Source organism: Ovis aries, unplaced genomic scaffold (genome assembly GCF_016772045.2).
Source record: "Ovis aries strain OAR_USU_Benz2616 breed Rambouillet unplaced genomic scaffold, ARS-UI_Ramb_v3.0 scaffold_134, whole genome shotgun sequence".
NCBI lineage: Eukaryota > Metazoa > Chordata > Mammalia > Artiodactyla > Bovidae > Ovis > Ovis aries.
In genome coordinates, this window is record NW_024599802.1 from 99516 (window position 1) to 119974 (window position 20459).

General features: G+C 45.4%; 3 protein-coding genes across 3 annotated transcripts; 2 read left to right on the top strand and 1 right to left on the bottom strand.

The window, feature by feature from the left end:
* The first annotated feature begins 784 nt into the window (after nt 1-784).
* Nucleotides 785-1550, top strand: LOC132659104 (small cysteine and glycine repeat-containing protein 3-like). Its single transcript, XM_060408746.1, has one exon. The coding sequence runs from the start codon at nt 849-851 to the stop codon at nt 1167-1169; it is 321 nt and encodes a 106-aa protein (XP_060264729.1). The 5' UTR covers nt 785-848; the 3' UTR covers nt 1170-1550.
* A 9603-nt stretch (nt 1551-11153) lies between these two features.
* On the bottom strand, nt 11154-12223 carry LOC114112914 (small cysteine and glycine repeat-containing protein 7-like). Its single transcript, XM_060408744.1, has one exon. It carries the CDS (start codon nt 12174-12176, stop codon nt 11844-11846), a length of 333 nt encoding a protein of 110 aa, XP_060264727.1. The 5' UTR covers nt 12177-12223; the 3' UTR covers nt 11154-11843.
* Nucleotides 12224-15377: 3154 nt separating this feature from the next.
* LOC132659102 (small cysteine and glycine repeat-containing protein 4-like) lies at nt 15378-15774 on the top strand. The gene has a single exon (XM_060408743.1). It carries the CDS (start codon nt 15442-15444, stop codon nt 15772-15774), a length of 333 nt encoding a protein of 110 aa, XP_060264726.1. The 5' UTR covers nt 15378-15441.
* Nucleotides 15775-20459: the final 4685 nt, after the last annotated feature.

Below are 20459 nucleotides of genomic sequence, written 5' to 3' on the forward strand. Positions count from 1 at the left end.
TGTCTGCTCTCTGATGGATGGGGCTAAGAAGCTTGTGTAAGCTTGTTGATGGGAGAGACTGGTGATGGGAAAAACTGGGTCTTGTACTGGTGGGCAGAGCCTTGCTCAGTAAAGTTTTAATCTAATTATCTGCTGATGAGCGGGGTTCCACTTCCTCCCTGGTAGTTGTTTGGCCTGAGGGGACCCAGTGCTGGGGTCTATGGCTCTATGGTAGAGTTAATGGTGACCCCCCAAGAGGGTTTACAGCAAGGAGGACCTTCCTGGCCTGATGATGCCTGTGCCCCCGTCCCTGTGGTAACCCCTGCTGACCCAGGTAAGCAGCAAATCTCAGTAGAGAGAAAAACAATCTTTTTTCCTAACCTGCGATGAGTAAGAAGCATATGTTAAAAAATGCGACTTTTACCTGACTCCAGATGCAAACTGTCACGGTTATAAAAAATGAGGATAGTTCTTCAATATTTCAGGCATTTATTTAATACAACAGCTGGCTGTTGAGTATGTACAATGGGTCAGGCACTGTTCTAGTCCCTGGCGCAAATCATACATACACGTGTAAGTTCTTAGGAGCACAAAGCTGTTCCAAGTGTGTTCTAATCTAAATATAGCTTTAAGAGACAGCCAATGGTTTAAAAGAGCCATATTAACTGGACACAATCTCAACAAGGAAGGATGTGAGAGTCTCGTGAGGTCTCTTATAGGAAGTGGGGTGAACAACAAGGCACAAACTGTATATTCTTGGCTCAGCTCCTGAAGATATATAAGGGTCCCCCTAGAAGAAGGTGACATCCAACCTCCCTCACATCCTGAGACTCCCTCCTCACCTCTCCTGAGTCCTCTCTACTGACACCATGGGCTGCTGTGGTTGTGGAAGTTGTGGTGGCTGCGGTGGCGGCTGCGGTGGTGGCTGTGGTGGCGGCTGTGGTGGTGGCTGTGGTGGTGGCTGCAGTGGCAGCTGTGGCAGCTGCAACAGCTGCAGATGCTACCGGGTGGGCTGTTGCAGCAGCTGCTGCCCCTGCTGCTGCGGCTGCTGTGGGGGCTGCTGCAGCGTCCCCGTGGTCTGCTGCCACCGCCGCACCTGCAGCTGCCACTCGTGTGGGAAGGGCTGTTGCCAGCAGAAGAGCTGCTGCTGCCAGCAGAAGTGCTGCTGCCAGAAGCAATGCTGCCACTAGGTGAGCTGGTCTGCAGGTGCTGCTGCGCATCTGCTTGTTCCCACTGCTGAGACTTCTCTCCATCCATCCATCTGTATTGTGCTCTCTCTTTGGCACCTGGGCTTTATGGTACTTCCCTCTGGTTCTCATGCTCTGACGTTAAGTATCTTTTTCCATTTTTTAATATAGTCACACATGGATATTTTATTCAAAGTCATCCAAGAAAAATGATGGAGGACATTTTGCTTACTAAGCTCAGCAAAATGAGGTAATGATTCTCACTTTTTTTGTGAAGTTCTTTTCTGTCTTTGCCTTGTCTTCTTGTTTTTACCATAAATATCTGTCCTTCCTGTGGCCAAAGAGTTTTTTTTAATAGATGATGTCCTAAAAATGTCTTAATAAAATACCAAAATGAATTCTGAACATTTGCTCTTGTTTTATCCTTAGAGATATTCTTATTAAAGTGGTGTTAATTATAGTTTCCCATGGCTTGGGGCTGTCAAGGATACACGAATAATTATGCCCTGGTGTGGTTTACACTTTTATTTACTCTACAATCCAGCCATACACAAATAACCATGAACACAAGACAGAATAACAATAAACATACCAGGAGACCATGATGTCATGTATCACGGCAGGAGGGACTCCTCATTGTTGGGTGAGAAAAGGGTGCAGCGAGTAGAGTGACTTCAAGAAAGAGATGGCATTTTGAGCTGTTTTACAGAATTAGTAAGATTGTGACAAGTGGAGATAGTTAGAGCTGGACATGGAACAACAGACTGGTTCCAAATAGGAAAAGGAGTACTTCAAGGCTGTATATCGTCACCCTTCTTATTTAGCTTATATGCAGAGTACATCATGAGAAACACTGGACTGGAAGAAACACAAGCTGGAATCAAGATTGCCAGGAGAAATATCAATAACCTCAGATATGCAGATGACACCACCCTTATGGCAGAAAGTGAAGAGGAGCTCAAAAGCCTCTTGATGAAAGTGAAAGTGGAGAGCGAAAAAGTTTGCTTAAGGCTCAACATTCAGAAAACAAAGATCATGGCATCTGGTCCCATCACTTCATGGGAGATAGATGGGGAAACAGTAGAAACAGTGTCAGTCTTAATTTTGGGGGGCTCCAAAATCACTGCAGATGGTGACTGCAGCCATGATTAAAAGACACTTACTCCTTGGAACAAAAGTTATGACCAACCTAGATAGTATATTCAAAAGCAGAGACATTACTTTGCCGACTAAGGTCTGTCTAGTCAAGGCTATGGTTTTTCCTTTCACATGTGTGGATGTGAGAGTTGGACTGTGAAGAAGGCTGAGCACCAAGGAATTGATGTGTTTGAACTGTGGTGTTGGAGAAGACTCTTGAGGGTCCCTTGGACTGCAAGGAGATCCAACCAGTCCTTTCTGAAGGAGATCAACCCTGGGATTTCTTTGGAAGGAATGATGCTAAAGCTGAAGCTCCAGTACTTTGGCCACCTCATGCAAAGAGTTGACTCATTGGAAAAGACTCTGATGCTGGGAGAGATTGGGGGCAGGAGGAGAAGGGGACGACCCAGGATGAGATGGCTGGATGGCATCACAGACTCGATGGCCCTGAGTGTGAGTGAACTCCGGGAGTTGGTGATGGACAGGGAGGCCTGGCGTGCTGCGATTCATGGGGTCGCAAAGAGTTGGACACGACTGAGAGACTGAACTGATCTGAACTGGAACAGCATGTTGAGAATTGACTTTGGAGGGGCTGGAATAGGAACTGCGCCATTTTGAGGAAGTTCTTGCTGGACGGTGATGGTGAGGGGAATATAAGTGCTTTGAGCTCTAGTAATGTCCGCTGGACTTGCTGATAAATCGAGTGCGTGTGTGTGAGGGAAACAGGAGTCCAGGTGGCATCAGTGTCTTTTAGGCCGGTGCAAAAGGATGAGTTTGCTGTTAACTGAGGGTAACCAGGAAAGGATGTTTGTGACAAATGCATCTTTTTGAGGAAGATTTAGAGTTCATTTTCAAACAGGAAAAGCTTAAGTTATCAACTGTCTTCTGTCCTATAATTATGCCCCTTGGTAATGCTTTGGAGAGATCAGCAACGGTTTCATAGGAAAATTGAAAGCCATGTCTGGCTTCAACATGGCGACTTCAAGCTACCTTCAGGTTACTGCTCCTTTGATTTGGGTCCACCGGTGAAAGTGAAAGTGAAAGTAGTTCAGTCATGTCCGACTCTTTGTGACCCCATGGACTGTAGCCTGCCAGGCTCCTCTGTCCATGGAATTCTCCAGGCCAGAATACTGGAGTGGGTAGCCTTTCCCTTCTCTAGGGGATCTTCCCAACCCAGGGATTGAACCCAGGTCTCCCGCATGGCAGGCTGATTCTTTAGCAGCTGAGCTACCAGGGTCCACCACTAGATAAGCATTTATCCTGATCTTGCAGAGGCAGATAGCGAGGTTCATTCAGGGAACAGCTGTTTGACAGGGATTTTAGCTGTGTTTATAGAGAACTGTGTGGGCCACCCTATTTCTTTTCTTGGTGTGGGGAGTGTGTGTGTGTTCACACTCTTGTTCAAGCCCCTATTTGCAAATGATTTGGAGCAGTCATTTCAAAGGAAAGATGTCCCAGGTCAGTTTTACCCTCAGAGAGGAAGGGAAGGACCATTAACATGAAGAAGCAGAGTTGGGCACTTTTCAGCAGAGGCATAATATTATGTCCCATACATTGTTGCTGTTGTTGAGCCGCTCAGTTGCATCCGACTCTTCGCGACCCCATGGACTGCAGCACGCCAGGCCTCCCTGTCTCTCACCATCTCCCAGCGTTTGCCCAAGTTTATGTTCATGCATTGATGATGCTGTTCAGCCATCTTATTCTCTGACACCCTTTTCTCCTTCTGCCTTCAATCTTTCCCAGCATTAGGGACTTTTCCAATGAGTTGTCTGTGTGCATCAGATGACCAAAATACTGGAGCTTCAGCATCATCCTTCCAGTGAATATTCAGGGTCGATTTCCCTTAAGATTGACAGATTTGATCTCCTTGCTTCCCAAGGGACTTTCAAGAGTCTTCTCTAGCACCACAGTTTGAAGCCATCCAGTCTTTGGAATTCTGCCTTCTTTATGATCCAGGTCTCACAACCATATGTGACCACTGGGAAGACTATAGCCTTGACTATAGAGACCCAGGTCTCCCGCATTGCAGGTGGATTCTTTACCATATGAGCCTCCAGACAAGCCCAAGAATACTGGAGTGGGTAACCTATACCTTCTCCTGGGAAATTTCCTGACCCAGGAATCGAATTGGGGTCTCCTGTATGTAGGAAGATTCTTTACCAGCTGAGTTACCCAGGAAGTCCATCCCATATGTATGATACTTGAAATACTCCAGGTATCAGGTGGTACAGATGTTGGTATATTGAGTTCTGAAGTAATTGTCCTGTTGTGAACTCTGGGTTTGGAGGCAAGACCTCATCTGTGAGGATGAGAATAAAGTGGGATTTACCCTGAAGGGAGCAGGTTTTCCCACAGTCCCTGCCTAGACCTGAGGTAGATTTAAGAATAAGATCAGGGCAAGGCCCCAGCCAGTGTGGGACAATTTTCCTTTCACTGGAGTCTAATTGTGGTTTGTGCCTGGATTCCAAGGGGAGCAAAGGTGCCTGAGGGCATTTCTGTGGGAGGAGCGGAGCTGGCTGGTGCTCCCTCCAGACACCAGTAGTGGAATCGAGGGGGTCACAGAGGCACCCAGGGGTAAAGAGAATGGCTGCATTGGTATGATTTTAAATCCCTTTCTGTTGTCCTTGTACCTTTAGTAGAGACTAGCTTGGTTGTTGTCTGGAGTCTGAAAGGTTGTGGGGAGTTAAAAGAAGACCCTGGTCCACCTCTGGGACAGAGGAGGGGAGGTGGGTATGGATGGTGTAAAAGCGGTGGATGCCAGAAGGGCACCCTCAGCCCAGCAGGGCAAGGATCCACAAGAGTGGGTCAGAAGCAGCAAAGAGGGTCTGTGGTGAGGAGGCTGAAAGTGGAGGAATGTGGGTGGGTGCCGTGAGGAGGGACAGCTGAGTAGGTGACCTGGCACCCTAGAGATCTCTTACAACAAATGGAGGTGGGAACGTGCAGAGGTGTAGGGCAGCCTGGCAGTGACTACCAGAGGGATGCGATTCCAACACAAAACTGGGGCGGATCCAGCCATTACCCTACATGACACAACCATGACTGTGGAGGTTGATGGACATGTGACCCTGCTCTAACTAGAGGCCTGAACAGTTGGGTGGCTAAAGCATGTTGCTACAGTTTGTCCTTGTTTGGAATATGCTGTGGGCTATTTGATAGGGAACTTCAGCTTTGTACACATGCAAGTACAGGTGGGATGAGTCTGAGAGGCAAAGGTGCTTGATGTTCATGTGGGACATATTGTAATAGCTGCAGGTAGCACAATTTATTTGGCCAAATGCCTATGAGTGAACTTTAAAAAACTTATTTATCTAATTTATTTGTCTGCACTGGGTCTTAGCAGTGGCATGCAAACTCATAGTTGTGGCATGTGGGATCTAGTTCCCTGACCAGGGATGGAACTTGGGCTCCCTGAATAAGGGCTCGAAGTCTTAGCCACTGGACAACTAGGGAAGTCTCCTTATAAGTGAACCTTTAATAATGTCATGAATGTGCAAACAGAACACTCCCCACACGGTGTCAGATTCCCAGGGTTCAATTCTCAGCTCTAACACTGACTTATTTGTGCAATAACTTCACCTTTCTGGTCTCCTATTCCTAAAATGAAAATGGATGTTGCTCAGCTGTGTCCGACTCTTTGCAACCCCATGGACTGTAGCCTGCCAGGCTCCTCTGTCCATGCATTTCTCCAGGTCAGAATACTGGAGTGGGTAGCTGTTCCCTTTCCCAGAGGATCTTCCCAACCCAGGGATCGAACCGAGGTTTGCTAAATTGCAGGTGGATTCTTTAACATCTGAACCAATGAAAATGATAATAATAATATTAATATCTGATCCATATGGTTATTATGCAGATTAAAGATTCAAGCCCCAGCGCAAAATAAGCACTCCATCAATGTTAACTATATAATACATCTTTTCTCTCTTCTGATTATTTCCTTTGAACAAATTCTTAGGGATGGTATTACTATATCAAAGATTATCTATGGTTTACATAGTGATGAAAGTTAACTGAATAACCCTCTATAGAATGTACATCGGTCATTCTCACCCACTTTGTATGATGCTTGCTTTATACTCTGCAACCAACACCAGATAGTATTAAAGCAATGTTTTGTTACTACAGCAGATGAAAAGATCAATACTTCTCCTCATTATTAGTGAGGGTGAGCATCTTTTTCTAATTGTATACTATTTGTTGATCTTTGTATTTTTAAACTATTTATTGTAAAGAACCTTTAAGCATGTAATGAACTCCCAACTCTCCAGCTTCAACAGTGATCCTGTTGCAGATTTCTAAATGCATAATGATAATTTAATCATACAGTCCTCACTTCTGTCCTGAATGTGTTTGGAGACAAGCCTCTCTTATCTGGGTGTGTCTCCTTAGGAATCTGAGAGATTGTTGTAGGTCTATTTCTGTGACTATAGAAGATCTCAAAGGATAGCACCTATTGGAATTTAAAAACATGCAGGAAATAAGGTAAGTGTGAATCGTTTAATGACACCTATTGTTGTTATTGTTGTTTAGTTTCTAAGTCATGTCCGACCCTTTGCAACCCCATGGACTGCAATCTACCAGGCTTCCCTGTGCGTGGGATTTCCCAGGCAAGACTACTGGAGTGGATTGCCATTTCCTTTTCCAGAGGATCTTCCTGACCAGGGATTGAACCCATGTCTCCTGCACTGGCAGGCGAATTCTTTTCCACTGAGGCACCAGGAAAGGCCAATGACATCTATAGATTGAGCTGATTTTGTTCATAAGAATCCATGGGTTGCCCCCCAAATTATTTTACCCACTAGGAATCTGGAGCCATTGAAGTCTTTGGTCAATTGAAAATCAGACATTTGGATCCAACACAGCAGGAAGGGAGCCACTATCAGGCTTTCTTTGCCTCTGTTTTCCCTGGAATCCCTCAGCCCCAGTACCGAGGAAGTTGTGGTTGGACATCCAGAAAGGCCAGCAAAGAGGAAGAACTCAGAGCATCGCTTCCCCTGGTGAGATATTGCTCAGCTGTGATGTCACAGGAAGCTCCAGTGGTGGCAGAGCCATCACAGGCGTACCATTGAAAGCCCGCAGGGAGCCAGCATATCAGGTCCTCTTCCTGAAACCTCCCTGCATGGGTGCTAAGTAATTTGAGTCATGTCCAACTCTTTGCCATGCTATGGACTGTAGTCTGCCAGGCTCCTCTGTCCAAAGGAATCTCCAGGCAAGAATACTGGAATTGATTGCCGTGCCCTCCTCGAGGGTATCTTTCCAACCCAGGAATGGAACCCACATCTCTTTACATCTCCCGCACTGGACGGCAGGTTCTTTACCACTAGCATCACCTGGGAAGCCCCAAACCTTCCTAGTCCCCGTTGTTCCCCTGCAGTTACTCGGACAACACCTCATGTATACCTCATTGTTAACACATTTCTCTTGATTGTATATTATAATTTTTTATGTAAATTTCAGTTTACATAATTGACCTTGTACACTGTAGCTTGCTTTATGAACACTTAATAGATCTGAAATCATTCTTTCTCAGTTCATGGAGATCTATTTCTTTTTTTTGACAATTGGGCAGAATTCTGTTTTATAGAGAGAAATTGAATCTGATTTCAGGGCTTCCTTGGTGGCTCAGACGGTAAAGAATCTGTCTGCAATGCAGGAGGCATGAGTTCTATCCCTGGGTTAGGAAGATCCCCCGAGGAAGGGAAGGGCTCAGTTCAGTTCAGCTCAGTCATGTCTGACATTTTGCAACCCCATGTACTGCACACACCAGGCTTCCCTGTCCATCACCAACTCCTGGAGCATGCTCAGCCTCCTGTCCATCAAGTTGGTGATGCCATCCAACCGTCTCATCCTCCTTCATCCCCTTCTCCTCCCACCTTCAACCTTTCCCAGCATCAGGGTCTTTTCCAGTGGGTCAGTTCTCCACGTCACGTGGCCAAAGTATTGGAGCTTCAGCTTCAGCATCAGTCCTTCCAATGAATATTCAGGACTGATTTCCTTTAGGATTGATTGGTTTGATCTCCTTGCTGTCCAAGGGACTCTCAAGAGTCTTCTCCAAGACCACAGTTCAAAAGCATCAATTAGTCACTGCTCAGCTTTCTTTGGGATGAGGAGCCTGGTGGGCTGCCGTCTATGGGGTCCCACAGAGTTGTACACAACTGAAGTGATTTAGCAGCAGCAGGAGCAGCAACAGCAGCTTTCTTTATAGTCCAACTCTCACATCCATACATGGCTACCGAAAAAACCATAGCCTTGACTAGACAGATCTTTGTTGACAAAGTAATGTCTCTGCTTTTTAATATGCTGTCTAGGTTGGTCATAGCTTTTCTTCCAAGGAGCTACCATCTTTTAATTTCATGGCTGTAGTCACTATCTTCAGTGATTTTGGAGCCCAAGGAAAGAAAGTCTGACACTGTTTCCATTATTTCCCCGTCTATTTGCCACAAAGTGATGGGACCAGATGCCATGATCTTAGTTTTTTGAATGTTGAGTTTTAAGTCAGCTTTTTCACTCTCCTTTTTCACTTTCATCAAGAGGCTCCTCATTTCCTCTTCGTTTTCTGCCATAAGGGTGGTATCATGGCTACCCACTCCAGCATTCTTGTCTGAAGAATTCCATGGATGGACAGAGAAGCCTGGCAGGCTGTAGTCTATGGGGTCAAAAGAGTTGGACACAACTGAGCAACTAACACACACACATATACACACAGGGGAAGATAGTGTTTTCCTAGTCTTTATGTGTGATGCTGGATAAGGGTCTTGACAGCCCCTTGGACAGCAAGGAGATCAAGGCAATCAATCCTAAAGAAAATCAATCCTGAATATTCACTGGAAGGACTGATGCTGAAACTCCAATACTTTTGCCACCTGACGCGAAGAGCTGACTCATTGGAGAAGACCCTGATGCTGGGAAAGTATGAGGGCAGGAGGAGATGGGGGTGACAGAGGATGAGATGGCTGGATAGCATCACCCACTCAATGGACATGACTTTTAATAAACTCTGGCAGATGATAAAGAAAAGAGAATCCTGCTGTGCTGCCATCCACGGGGTCCCAAAGAGTCACACACAACTGAGTGACTGAACAACAAAGTCTTTAAGTTCAATGCCATGAGTTCAACCAAGTGGAACCCTCCTAGGGCAGACACCTCCCCTATATCCTCTGCTATCACTCTTCTCTGAATACTTAGATAATAATATCTGATGCATATTTTCTAAGTTTTTCTTAGAAAGTTCCACCAAATGGAAGAAATTAACTACTTGATCATGAGCATATGTCCTGCAGACCTCCTGGTGCCTCAGGGTTGATATATTAACCCCTGTGACACCACCCTGTTCCCTCACCATCAACGAATCAGAGCAGTGTGCATGAGCTGATCACAGACCCTGGGACCTTCTCCCTTACTTGGCTTTTTAAAAGCCTTTGCTGAAATCCTTTGGTGAGTTTGGGGTTTCTGAGCATGAGCCACCCATTCTCCTTGTGAGGTGCCTTATAGTAAATGCTGCACTTTCCCTCCCCACCACCTGGGGTCAATAGATTGGCTTTCTGTGTGGGTAGCAGACTCAAGTTTGATTTGGTAGCATGAATAGCCTTGTAAAGAGTATGCCTTTGTCCAAGCTATGAAATTTCTGAATTAAAAGACATGTACTTAAAAAAGTGAAGGTTCAGACTGGTTAAGTGCTGTCACAAGAAACAGTATTATTCAGCATTCTTACAGATTTTGTAGAGGAATGACTGTTTTCTGTGTGCATTCCAATCTGTTACTCATTTTCAGAAGTAGCTTATGGGGACCTTGAAAACACTGTTTAAAAGACCATTGAAAGGTGAGTTTCTTAAGTTTCTATATTCAGTCTTCCTTTCAATTTTTATTTTTTTAAATTTTTATTTAGAGGATACATGCTTTGCAATATTGTGCTAGTTTCTACCATACATCAACATGAATCAGCCATGGGAATGAATATGTCTCTTCCCTTTGGAACCTCCCTCCCACCTCCTACCCCATCCCATCCCTCTAGGCTGTCACAGAGCCCTGTGTTTGATCTTCCTGAGATAGGTAGTAAATCCCCGCTGGTTGTCTGTTTTGCATATGATAATGTGCCTGTTTCAATGCTACTCTTCCAATTCATTCTTTTTTAAAGCAAATTGATGGTGGTGAAGCTGGCAATTGTGGTTGGGATGGTGATGATGGCCGTGATGGTGGCTGGATGAGTGTGAGCTTCTGTGGAATATTCATTGTTTCAAAAGAGATGGCAGAGTTCACCTAAAAGCTTCATAATTCCAAAACCTGATTTGCTCACAGTAAATGTGAAAATATAGTTCTAAACTGAGAAGCAGTACTGTGTTCTGTTATAGAGGATATTTAGATTGTAATTAGACAGACAGTTGGCTAAAAATCTGTGGAAATTAATCTTTTGTGACTAAACAAGGATTTTAAATTTAATTGAGGAAACCCACTTGTCAAAAAGACACTCTTAACAAATCAAATTTAAATTGCATGTGAAATCCATACTTCTTGAAGTTGTTTTTCCTGAGAAGGAAATATGCATGGATCACAATGGCAGAAATTCAGATAGCCGAGGTAAACTTTGTCCAGCTTTACATGTTCTTGGCTATTACTGTCAGTTCACTTAAGATATCCTTGAAAAAGGAATCAGGTCACAAAATAGATGAGAAACAGACAAAACACTTAAAATTTTAATGTTTATTAATGTAGGTCTTCCATTAAAGTAGTTTGTGCTCACAATCAATTCAAGCAAGCAAGGGAGGTCTCTTTCCTCATTATTCAACCTAACCCCTCCATCTTCCCTCAGAGGTTACCACCAAGTAAGAAGATCTTATGAGTCAATATTTTGAGGATGATTTAGTTTATTTTATTTGACATTTAGAAGATGGCAGTGTAATAATTAGAAGTATAAAGCAGGCGTTGCAAAATCAGGAATCCGTTGTGCTTAGAGATGGCAAAGGCAAAACTTGGTGGACAGAAACAATGAACACCTGCTACAGGTCAAAATATTGAGGATCTCAGTGCTACTAGTCTGAGATCAGGGCTATGGGCTGCTATCAGGTGCTCAGAGGTGCTCACAGCTTTGAATTTAATTATTCCCATGGCTTTAAACACTTTAAAGGTATGAAGACTTGAACTGCTCAAAGCAGAAAAAGAAGATACTAAAACAAAGTCCCAACACAGAGTCTAAATCCTACACAGCAGGGTAACAGATCTCGGAGAAGCAGACAAGATTGAATTGAGAGAGGCTGGTCTCTACAACTACCATACCGTCAGCACCTGCCAAGCGCTATGCTAAGGATGAACAAGCAGCTCCATCTTTTCCCACTGGATGTCATTGTATAAGAGGTCCTGCCATCACTCTCAAGAAATGAAGAGTCACTGAAGCCTCAAAGTATGATATACACAACCAAAGAGAAAATTCCTAGGAAGCTCAAGTGGCAGAGAGACAGTGCATAGCAGACAGATGGATGGAGGCAGTGCTCCCACTGCCTGCGCTGTGGGAACAAGCAGACGCCCAGCAGCACCTGCAGACCAGCTCACCTAGTGGCAGCATTGCTTCTGGCAGCTGCACTTCTGCTGGCAGCAGCAGCTCTTCTGCTGGCAACAGCCCTTCCCACCACCGCAGCCACACGAGTGGCAGCTGCAGGTGCGGCGGTGGCAGCAGACCACGGGGACGCTGCAGCAGCCCCCACAGCAGCCGCAGCAGCAGGGGCAGCAGCTGCTGCAGCAGCCCACCCGGTAGCACCTGCAGCTGTTGCAGCTGCTGCAGCCACCACCACAGCCACCGCCGCAGCCACCGCCACAGCCACTGCCGCAGCCACCACCGCAGCCACCACCACAGCCACCACAACTTCCACAACCACAGCAGCCCATGGTGTCAGTAGAGAGGACTCAGGAGAGGTGAGGAGGGAGACTCAGGAGATGTGGGAGGTTGGATGCCGCCTTCTGCTGGGGGAGACCCTTATATACCGACCCCTTTTCCTGTTTTTTGGCCCACTTTCCCTGGAAGAGTCTCACAAGACTTTGTTTACTTCCTTCTTGAGCACCTGTGCCGTGATAACTTGCTATTTTTAGCATAGCAGCCTCATAACTTTGAGTTTTCTGTTGGGAATGAAGTAGTCGTGTGTCAGATCTTTAGTTTGGAGATGGAAACGTGATGGGCAAGGTGCAGGGAAAAGCAGCCTCAGGGGCTTCAGAATGTCACCTGTGTGTCAGACATGACCATCCTAGAGCTCACGTAAGTGAAGAGTTGAAGAGCTCCCACGAGTGCCCCAGAGTTTTTCCAGGATGCTGGGCAACAGAAATGGGGAGCTGGAAGAGACTGCTCAATGGTGAGAAGTAAATCAAAGGAGGGCATATTAAGATTTCCTTCTCTAGCTTTCAAAAGGTAAACTTAACAAAGAGATGCCAGTTGTCAATCCAGGGACACCAACGTCCTGGGAGAAGCACGGACGTGCCCAAGCCCAGATGTCTCTGATGCAGAAGCTGCAGTGTAAGTCCCAAGAAAGACTGGCAGTGAGCTCTTTGGACTGGTTGGGCAGGCCCCAGTTCTCAAGACAGTCAAGCAAGGGGGATTACTGTTTATACCTGCAAGCTACTTGGGGCAAAAGAAGGAAACGACACCCACAGAGCCAGCTGGATGGAGACCAGTCACTTCAGATTAACATTCTCCTGGGCCATTTTCTGGCTGAACCGATGGGCTGGCCCTGGGTCTCAAACCCAGCGAGGCATGGGAAAAGGCCAGCCATGGGATGAAATCTTTCTTATTTTTGTTTACCCAATTATTTAACAGACAAATGACAAGGAGGAACTTCCTCCTAGCAGATGTTGGGTGTGGGCTACACAAAATTATAGTTTTAGCATCTGACATCACACAAGTTTTTTCTTTTTTGGTGTGCGCAGGGTAATCTTTAATGAACAGTCAATTTTTATAAAATAAGGATCTCTGGGACCCAGGGAAAGCATAGCTGTGCTTTTTTTTTTTTTTTTTTTTTAACATAATCACAATAGTAAAAGATGTTTTATCAGTTTTCACAGTCAACAGCCAGACCCCCCTCCAAAATAAAGATAATTACAATTACAAGCCATAATGGGAACATGATTAACTTAACAATATAAAATAATTACATACAGTTTGGTGGGGGGATGTCAAGAAGAGTGATGTGATAAGTGGAAGTACATATGTGCATATGTTTTCATCCACCCAGCCAGTCTACATCTTTTGGTTGGTGAATTTAATCCATTTACATTTAAGCTAATTATTGTTATATAGGATCCTATTACTGTTTTCTTAATGGTTTGGGATTCATTTTCTGTATTTCTTTGGTTTTATTTCTGTCTTTTCCTTCTCTTGTTTCCTGCCTAGAGAAGTTCCTTTAGCATTTATTGTAAAGCTGGTTTGGTGGTGCTGAATTCTCTTAACTTTTGCTTGACTGGAGACCTTTTCATTTCTCCTTCAGATCTGAAGGAGTCTTGCTGGATAGAGTATTCTTGGTTGTAGGTTCTTCCCTTTCATCACTTTAAATATATCATGCTATTCCCTTCTGGCTTGTAGAATTTCTGTTGAGAAATCAGCTGATAGCCTGACGAGAGTTTCTTTGTATGTTGTCGTTTTTCCCTTGTTGCTTTTAATATTTTATCTCTGTCTTTAATTTTTGCCAGTTTGGTTACTATGTGTCTTGGTGTGTTCATCCTTGGGTTTATCTTTCCTTGGATTCTCTGTGCTTCCTGGACTTGGTTGACTATTTCCTTTCCCATGCTCAGGAAGTTTTCAGCTATTATCTCTTCAAATATTTTCTCAGGTCCTCTCTCTCTCTCTCTTCTCCTCCTGGCACTGCTATAATGTGAATGTTGGTGCTTTTAATGTTGCCCCAGGGGTCTCTTAGGCAGTCTGCATTTCTTCTCATTCTTTTTTCTGTATCCTGTTCTGGGGCTGTGGTTTACCCCGTCCTGTCCTTCAGGTCATTCATCCATTCTGCCTCAGTTACTCTGTTACCCATCCCTTCTAGTGTATTATTCATCTCTGTGTTGGTCCTTTATTTAGCTCTTCTAGGTCTTGGTAGACATTTCTTGCATCTTCTCGATCTTTGCTTGCTTTCTTTTTCTGAGATCCAGAATCATCTTCACTATATTACTGTGAATTCTTTTTCTGGAAGGTTGCTTATCTCCACTTCATTTAGCTGTTTTTCTGGCGTTTTATCTTGTTTAGGACATAACATTCTGCCTTTTCATCATGATTAACTTTCTGTAATATGGTTTTTGCTTTAGCCGCTGTGAGACTATGCTTCTTCTGTCTGCTCTCTGATGGATGGGGCTAAGAAGCTTGTGTAAGCTTGTTGATGGGAGAGACTGGTGATGGGAAAAACTGGGTCTTGTACTGGTGGGCAGAGCCTTGCTCAGTAAAGTTTTAATCTAATTATCTGCTGATGAGCGGGGTTCCATTTCCTCCCTGGTAGTTGTTTGGCCTGAGGTGACCCAGTGCTGGGGTCTATGGCTCTATGGTAGAGTTAATGGTGACCCCCCAAGAGGGTTTACAGCAAGGAGGACCTTCCTGGCCTGATGATGCCTGTGCCCCCGTCCCTGTGGTAACCCCTGCTGACCCAGGTAAGCAGCAAATCTCAGTAGAGAGAAAAACAATCTTTTTTCCTAACCTGCGATGAGTAAGAAGCATATGTTAAAAAATGCGACTTTTACCTGACTCCAGATGCAAACTGTCACGGTTATAAAAAATGAGGATAGTTCTTCAATATTTCAGGCATTTATTTAATACAACAGCTGGCTGTTGAGTATGTACAATGGGTCAGGCACTGTTCTAGTCCCTGGCGCAAATCATACATACACGTGTAAGTTCTTAGGAGCACAAAGCTGTTCCAAGTGTGTTCTCATCTAAATATAGCTTTAAGAGACAGCCAATGGTTTAAAAGAGCAGTATTAACGGGACACAATCTCAACAAGGAAGGATGTGAGAGTCTCGTGAGGTCTCTTATAGGAAGTGGGGTGAACAACAAGGCACAAACTGTATATTCTTGGCTCAGCTCCTGAAGATATATAAGGGTCCCCCTAGAAGAAGGTGACATCCAACCTCCCTCACATCCTGAGACTCCCTCCTCACCTCTCCTGAGTCCTCTCTACTGACACCATGGGCTGCTGTGGTTGTGGAAGTTGTGGTGGCTGTGGTGGTGGCTGCGGTGGCGGCTGCGGTGGTGGCTGTGGTGGCAGCTGCGGTGGTGGCTGTGGTGGTGGCTGCAGTGGCAGCTGTGGCAGCTGCAACAGCTGCAGATGCTACCGGGTGGGCTGTTGCAGCAGCTGCTGCCCCTGTTGCTGCGGCTGCTGTGGGGGCTGCTGCAGCGTCCCCGTGGTCTGCTGCCACCGCCGCACCTGCAGCTGCCACTCGTGTGGGAAGGGCTGTTGCCAGCAGAAGAGCTGCTGCTGCCAGCAGAAGTGCTGCTGCCAGAAGCAATGCTGCCACTAGGTGAGCTGGTCTGCAGGTGCTGCTGCGCATCTGCTTGTTCCCACTGCTGAGACTTCTCTCCATCCATCCATCTGTATTGTGCTCTCTCTTTGGCACCTGGGCTTTATGGTACTTCCCTCTGGTTCTCATGCTCTGACGTTAAGTATCTTTTTCCATTTTTTAATATAGTCACACATGGATATTTTATTCAAAGTCATCCAAGAAAAATGATGGAGGACATTTTGCTTACTAAGCTCAGCAAAATGAGGTAATGATTCTCACTTTTTTTATGACATTCTTTTCTGTCTTTGCCTTGTCTTCTTGTTTTTACCATAAATATCTGTCCTTCCTGTGGCCAAAGAGTTTTTTTAAATAGATGATGTCCTAAAAATGTCTTAATAAAATACCAAAATGAATTCTGAACATTTGCTCTTGTTTTATCCTTAGAGATATTCTTATTAAAGTGGTGTTAATTATAGTTTCCCATGGCTTGGGGCTGTCAAGGATACACGAATAATTATGCCCTGGTGTGGTTTACACTTTTATTTACTCTACAATCCAGCCATACACAAATAACCATGAACACAAGACAGAATAACAATAAACATACCAGGAGACCATGATGTCATGTATCACGGCAGGAGGGACTCCTCATTGTTGGGTGAGAAAAGGGTGCAGCGAGTAGAGTGACTTCAAGAAAGAGATGGCATTTTGAGCTGTTTTACAGAATTAGTAAGATTGTGACAAGTGGAGATAGTTAGAGCTGGACATGGAACAACAGACTGGTTCCAAATAGGAAAAGGAGTACTTCAAGGCTGTATATCGTCACCCTTCTTATTTAGCTTATATGCAGAGTACATCATGAGAAACACTGGACTGGAAGAAACACAAGCTGGAATCAAGATTGCCAGGAGAAATATCAATAACCTCAGATATGCAGATGATACCACCCTTATGGCAGAAAGTGAAGAGGAGCTCAAAAGCCTCTTGATGAAAGTGAAAGTGGAGAGCGAAAAAGTTTGCTTAAGGCTCAACATTCAGAAAACAAAGATCATGGCATCTGGTCCCATCACTTCATGGGAGATAGATGGGGAAACAGTAGAAACAGTGTCAGTCTTAATTTTTGGGGGCTCCAAAATCACTGCAGATGGCGACTGCAGCCATGAAATTAAAAGACGCTTACTCCTTGGAAGAAAAGTTATGACCAACCTAGATAGTATATTCAAAAGCAGAGACATTACTTTGCCGACTAAGGTCTGTCTAGTCAAGGCTATGGTTTTTCCTTTCACATGTATGGATGTGAGAGTTGGACTGTGAAGAAGGCTGAGCACCAAGGAATTGATGCGTTTGAACTGTGGTGTTGGAGAAGACTCTTGAGGGTCCCTTGGACTGCAAGGAGATCCAACCAGTCCTTTCTGAAGGAGATCAACCCTGGGATTTCTTTGGAAGGAATGATGCTAAAGCTGAAGCTCCAGTACTTTGGCCACCTCATGCAAAGAGTTGACTCATTGGAAAAGACTCTGATGCTGGGAGAGATTGGGGGCAGGAGGAGAAGGGGACGACCCAGGATGAGATGGCTGGATGGCATCACAGACTCGATGGCCCTGAGTGTGAGTGAACTCCGGGAGTTGGTGATGGACAGGGAGGCCTGGCGTGCTGCGATTCATGGGGTCGCAAAGAGTTGGACACGACTGAGAGACTGAACTGATCTGAACTGGAACAGCATGTTGAGAATTGACTTTGGAGGGGCTGGAATAGGAACTGCGCCATTTTGAGGAAGTTCTTGCTGGACGGTGGTGGTGAGGGGAATATAAGTGCTTTGGGCTCTAGTAATGTCCGCTGGACTTGCTGATAAATCGAGTGCGTGTGTGTGAGGGAAACAGGAGTCCAGGCGGCATCAGTGTCTTTTAGGCCGGTGCAAAAGGATGAGTTTGCTGTTAACTGAGGGTAACCAGGAAAGGATGTTTGTGACAAATGCATCTTTTTGAGGAAGATTTAGAGTTCATTTTCAAACAGGAAAAGCTTAAGTTATCAACTGTCTTCTGTCCTATAATTATGCCCCTTGGTAATGCTTTGGAGAGATCAGCAATGGTTTCATAGGAAAATTGAAAGCCATGTCTGGCTTCAACATGGCGACTTCAAGCTACCTTCAGGTTACTGCTCCTTTGATTTGGGTCCACCGGTGAAAGTGAAAGTGAAAGTTGTTCAGTCATGTCCGACTCTTTGTGACCCCATGGACTGTAGCCTGCCAGGCTCCTCTGTCCATGGAATTCTCCAGGCCAGAATACTGGAGTGGGTAGCCTTTCCCTTCTCTAGGGGATCTTCCCAACCCAGGGATTGAACCCAGGTCTCCCGCATGGCAGGCTGATTCTTTACCAGCTGAGCTACCAGGGTCCACCACTAGATAAGCATTTATCCTGATCTTGCAGAGGCAGATAGCGAGGTTCATTCAGGGAACAGCTGTTTGACCGGGATTTTAGCTGTGTTTATAGAGAACTGTGTGGGCCACCCTATTTCTTTTCTTGGTGTGGGGAGTGTGTGTGTGTTCACACTCTTGTTCAAGCCCCTATTTGCAAATGATTTGGAGCAGTCATTTCAAAGGAAAGATGTCCCAGGTCAGTTTTACCCTCAGAGAGGAAGGGAAGGACCATTAACATGAAGAAGCAGAGTTGGGCACTTTTCAGCAGAGGCATAATATTATGTCCCATACATTGTTGCTGTTGTTGAGCCGCTCAGTTGCATCGGACTCTTAGCGACCCCATGGACTGCAGCACGCCAGGCCTCCCTGTCCCTCACCATCTCCCAGCGTTTGCCCAAGTTTATGTTCATGCATTGATGATGCTGTCCAGCCATCTTATTCTCTGACACCCTTTTCTCCTTCTGCCTTCAATCTTTCCCAGCATTAGGGACTTTTCCAATGAGTTGTCTGTGTGCATCAGATGACCAAAATACTGGAGCTTCAGCATCATCCTTCCAGTGAATATTCAGGGTCGATTTCCCTTAAGATTGACAGATTTGATCTCCTTGCTTCCCAAGGGACTTTCAAGAGTCTTCTCTAGCACCACAGTTTGAAGCCATCCATTCTTTGGAATTCTGCCTTCTTTATGATCCAGGTCTCACAACCATATGTGACCACTGGGAAGACTATAGCCTTGACTATAGGGACCCAGGTCTCCCGCATTGCAGGTGGATTCTTTACCATATGAGCCTCCAGACAAGCCCAAGAATACTGGAATTTGTAACCTATACCTTCTCCTGGGAAATTTCCTGACCCAGGAATCGAATTGGGGTCTCCTGTATGTAGGAAGATTCTTTACCAGCTGAGTTACCCAGGAAGTCCATCCCATATGTATGATACTTGAAATACTCCAGGTATCAGGTGGTACAGATGTTGGTATTTTGAGTTCTGAAGTAATTGTCCTGTTGTGAACTCTGGGTTTGGAGGCAAGACCTCATCTGTGAGGATGAGAATAAAGTGGGATTTACCCTGAAGGGAGCAGGTTTTCCCACAGTCCCTGCCTAGACCTGAGGTAGATTTAAGAATAAGATCAGGGCAAGGCCCCAGCCAGTGTGGGACAATTTTCCTTTCACTGGAGTCTAATTGTGGTTTGTGCCTGGATTCCAAGGGGAGCAAAGGTGCCTGAGGGCATTTCTGTGGGAGGAGGGGAGCTGGCTGGTGCTCCCTCCAGACACCAGTAGTGGAATCGAGGGGGTCACAGAGGCACCCAGGGGTAAAGAGCATGGCTGCATTGGTGTGATTTTAAATCCCTTTCTGTTGTCCTTGTACCTTTAGTAGAGACTAGCTTGGTTGTTGTCTGGAGTCTGAAAGGTTGTGGGGAATTAAAAGAAGACCCTGGTCCACCTCTGGGACAGAGGAGGGGAGGTGGGTATGGATGGTGTAAAAGCGGTGGATGCCAGAAGGGCACCCTCAGCCCAGCAGGGCAAGGATCCACAAGAGTGGGTCAGAAGCAGCAAAGAGGGTCTGCGGTGAGGAGGTTGAAAGTGGAGGAATGTGGATGGGTGCCGTGAGGAGGGACAGCTGAGTAGGTGACCTGGCACCCTAGGGATCTCTTACAACAAGTGGAGGTGGGAACGTGCAGAGGTGTAGGGCAGCCTGGCAGTGACTACCAGAGGGATGCGATTCCAACACAAAACTGGGGTGGATCCAGCCATTACCCTACATGACACGACCATGACTGTGGAGGTTGATGGACATGTGACCCTGCTCTAACTAGAGGCCTGAACAGTTGGGTGGCTAAAGAATGTTACTACTGTTTTTGGAATATGCTGTGGGCTATTTGATAGGGAACTTCAGCTTTGTACACATGCAAGTACAGGTAGGATGAGTCTGAGAGGCAAAGGTGCTTGATGGTCATCTAGGAACTATTGTAATAGATGTAGGTAGCGCAATTTATTTGGCCAAATGCCTATGAGTGAACTTTAAAAAACTTATTTATCTAATTTATTTGTCTGCACTAGGTCTTAGCAGTGGCATGCAAACTCATAGTTGTGGCATGTGGGATCTAGTTCCCTGACCAGGGATGGAACTTGGGCTCCCTGAATAAGGGCTTGAAGTCTTAGCCACTGGACAACCAGGGAAGTCTTCTTATAAGTGAACTTTTAATATTGTCATGAATGTGCAAACAGATCACTGCCCACACGGTGTCAGATCAGCTTTAACGCTGACTTATTTGTGCAATAACTTC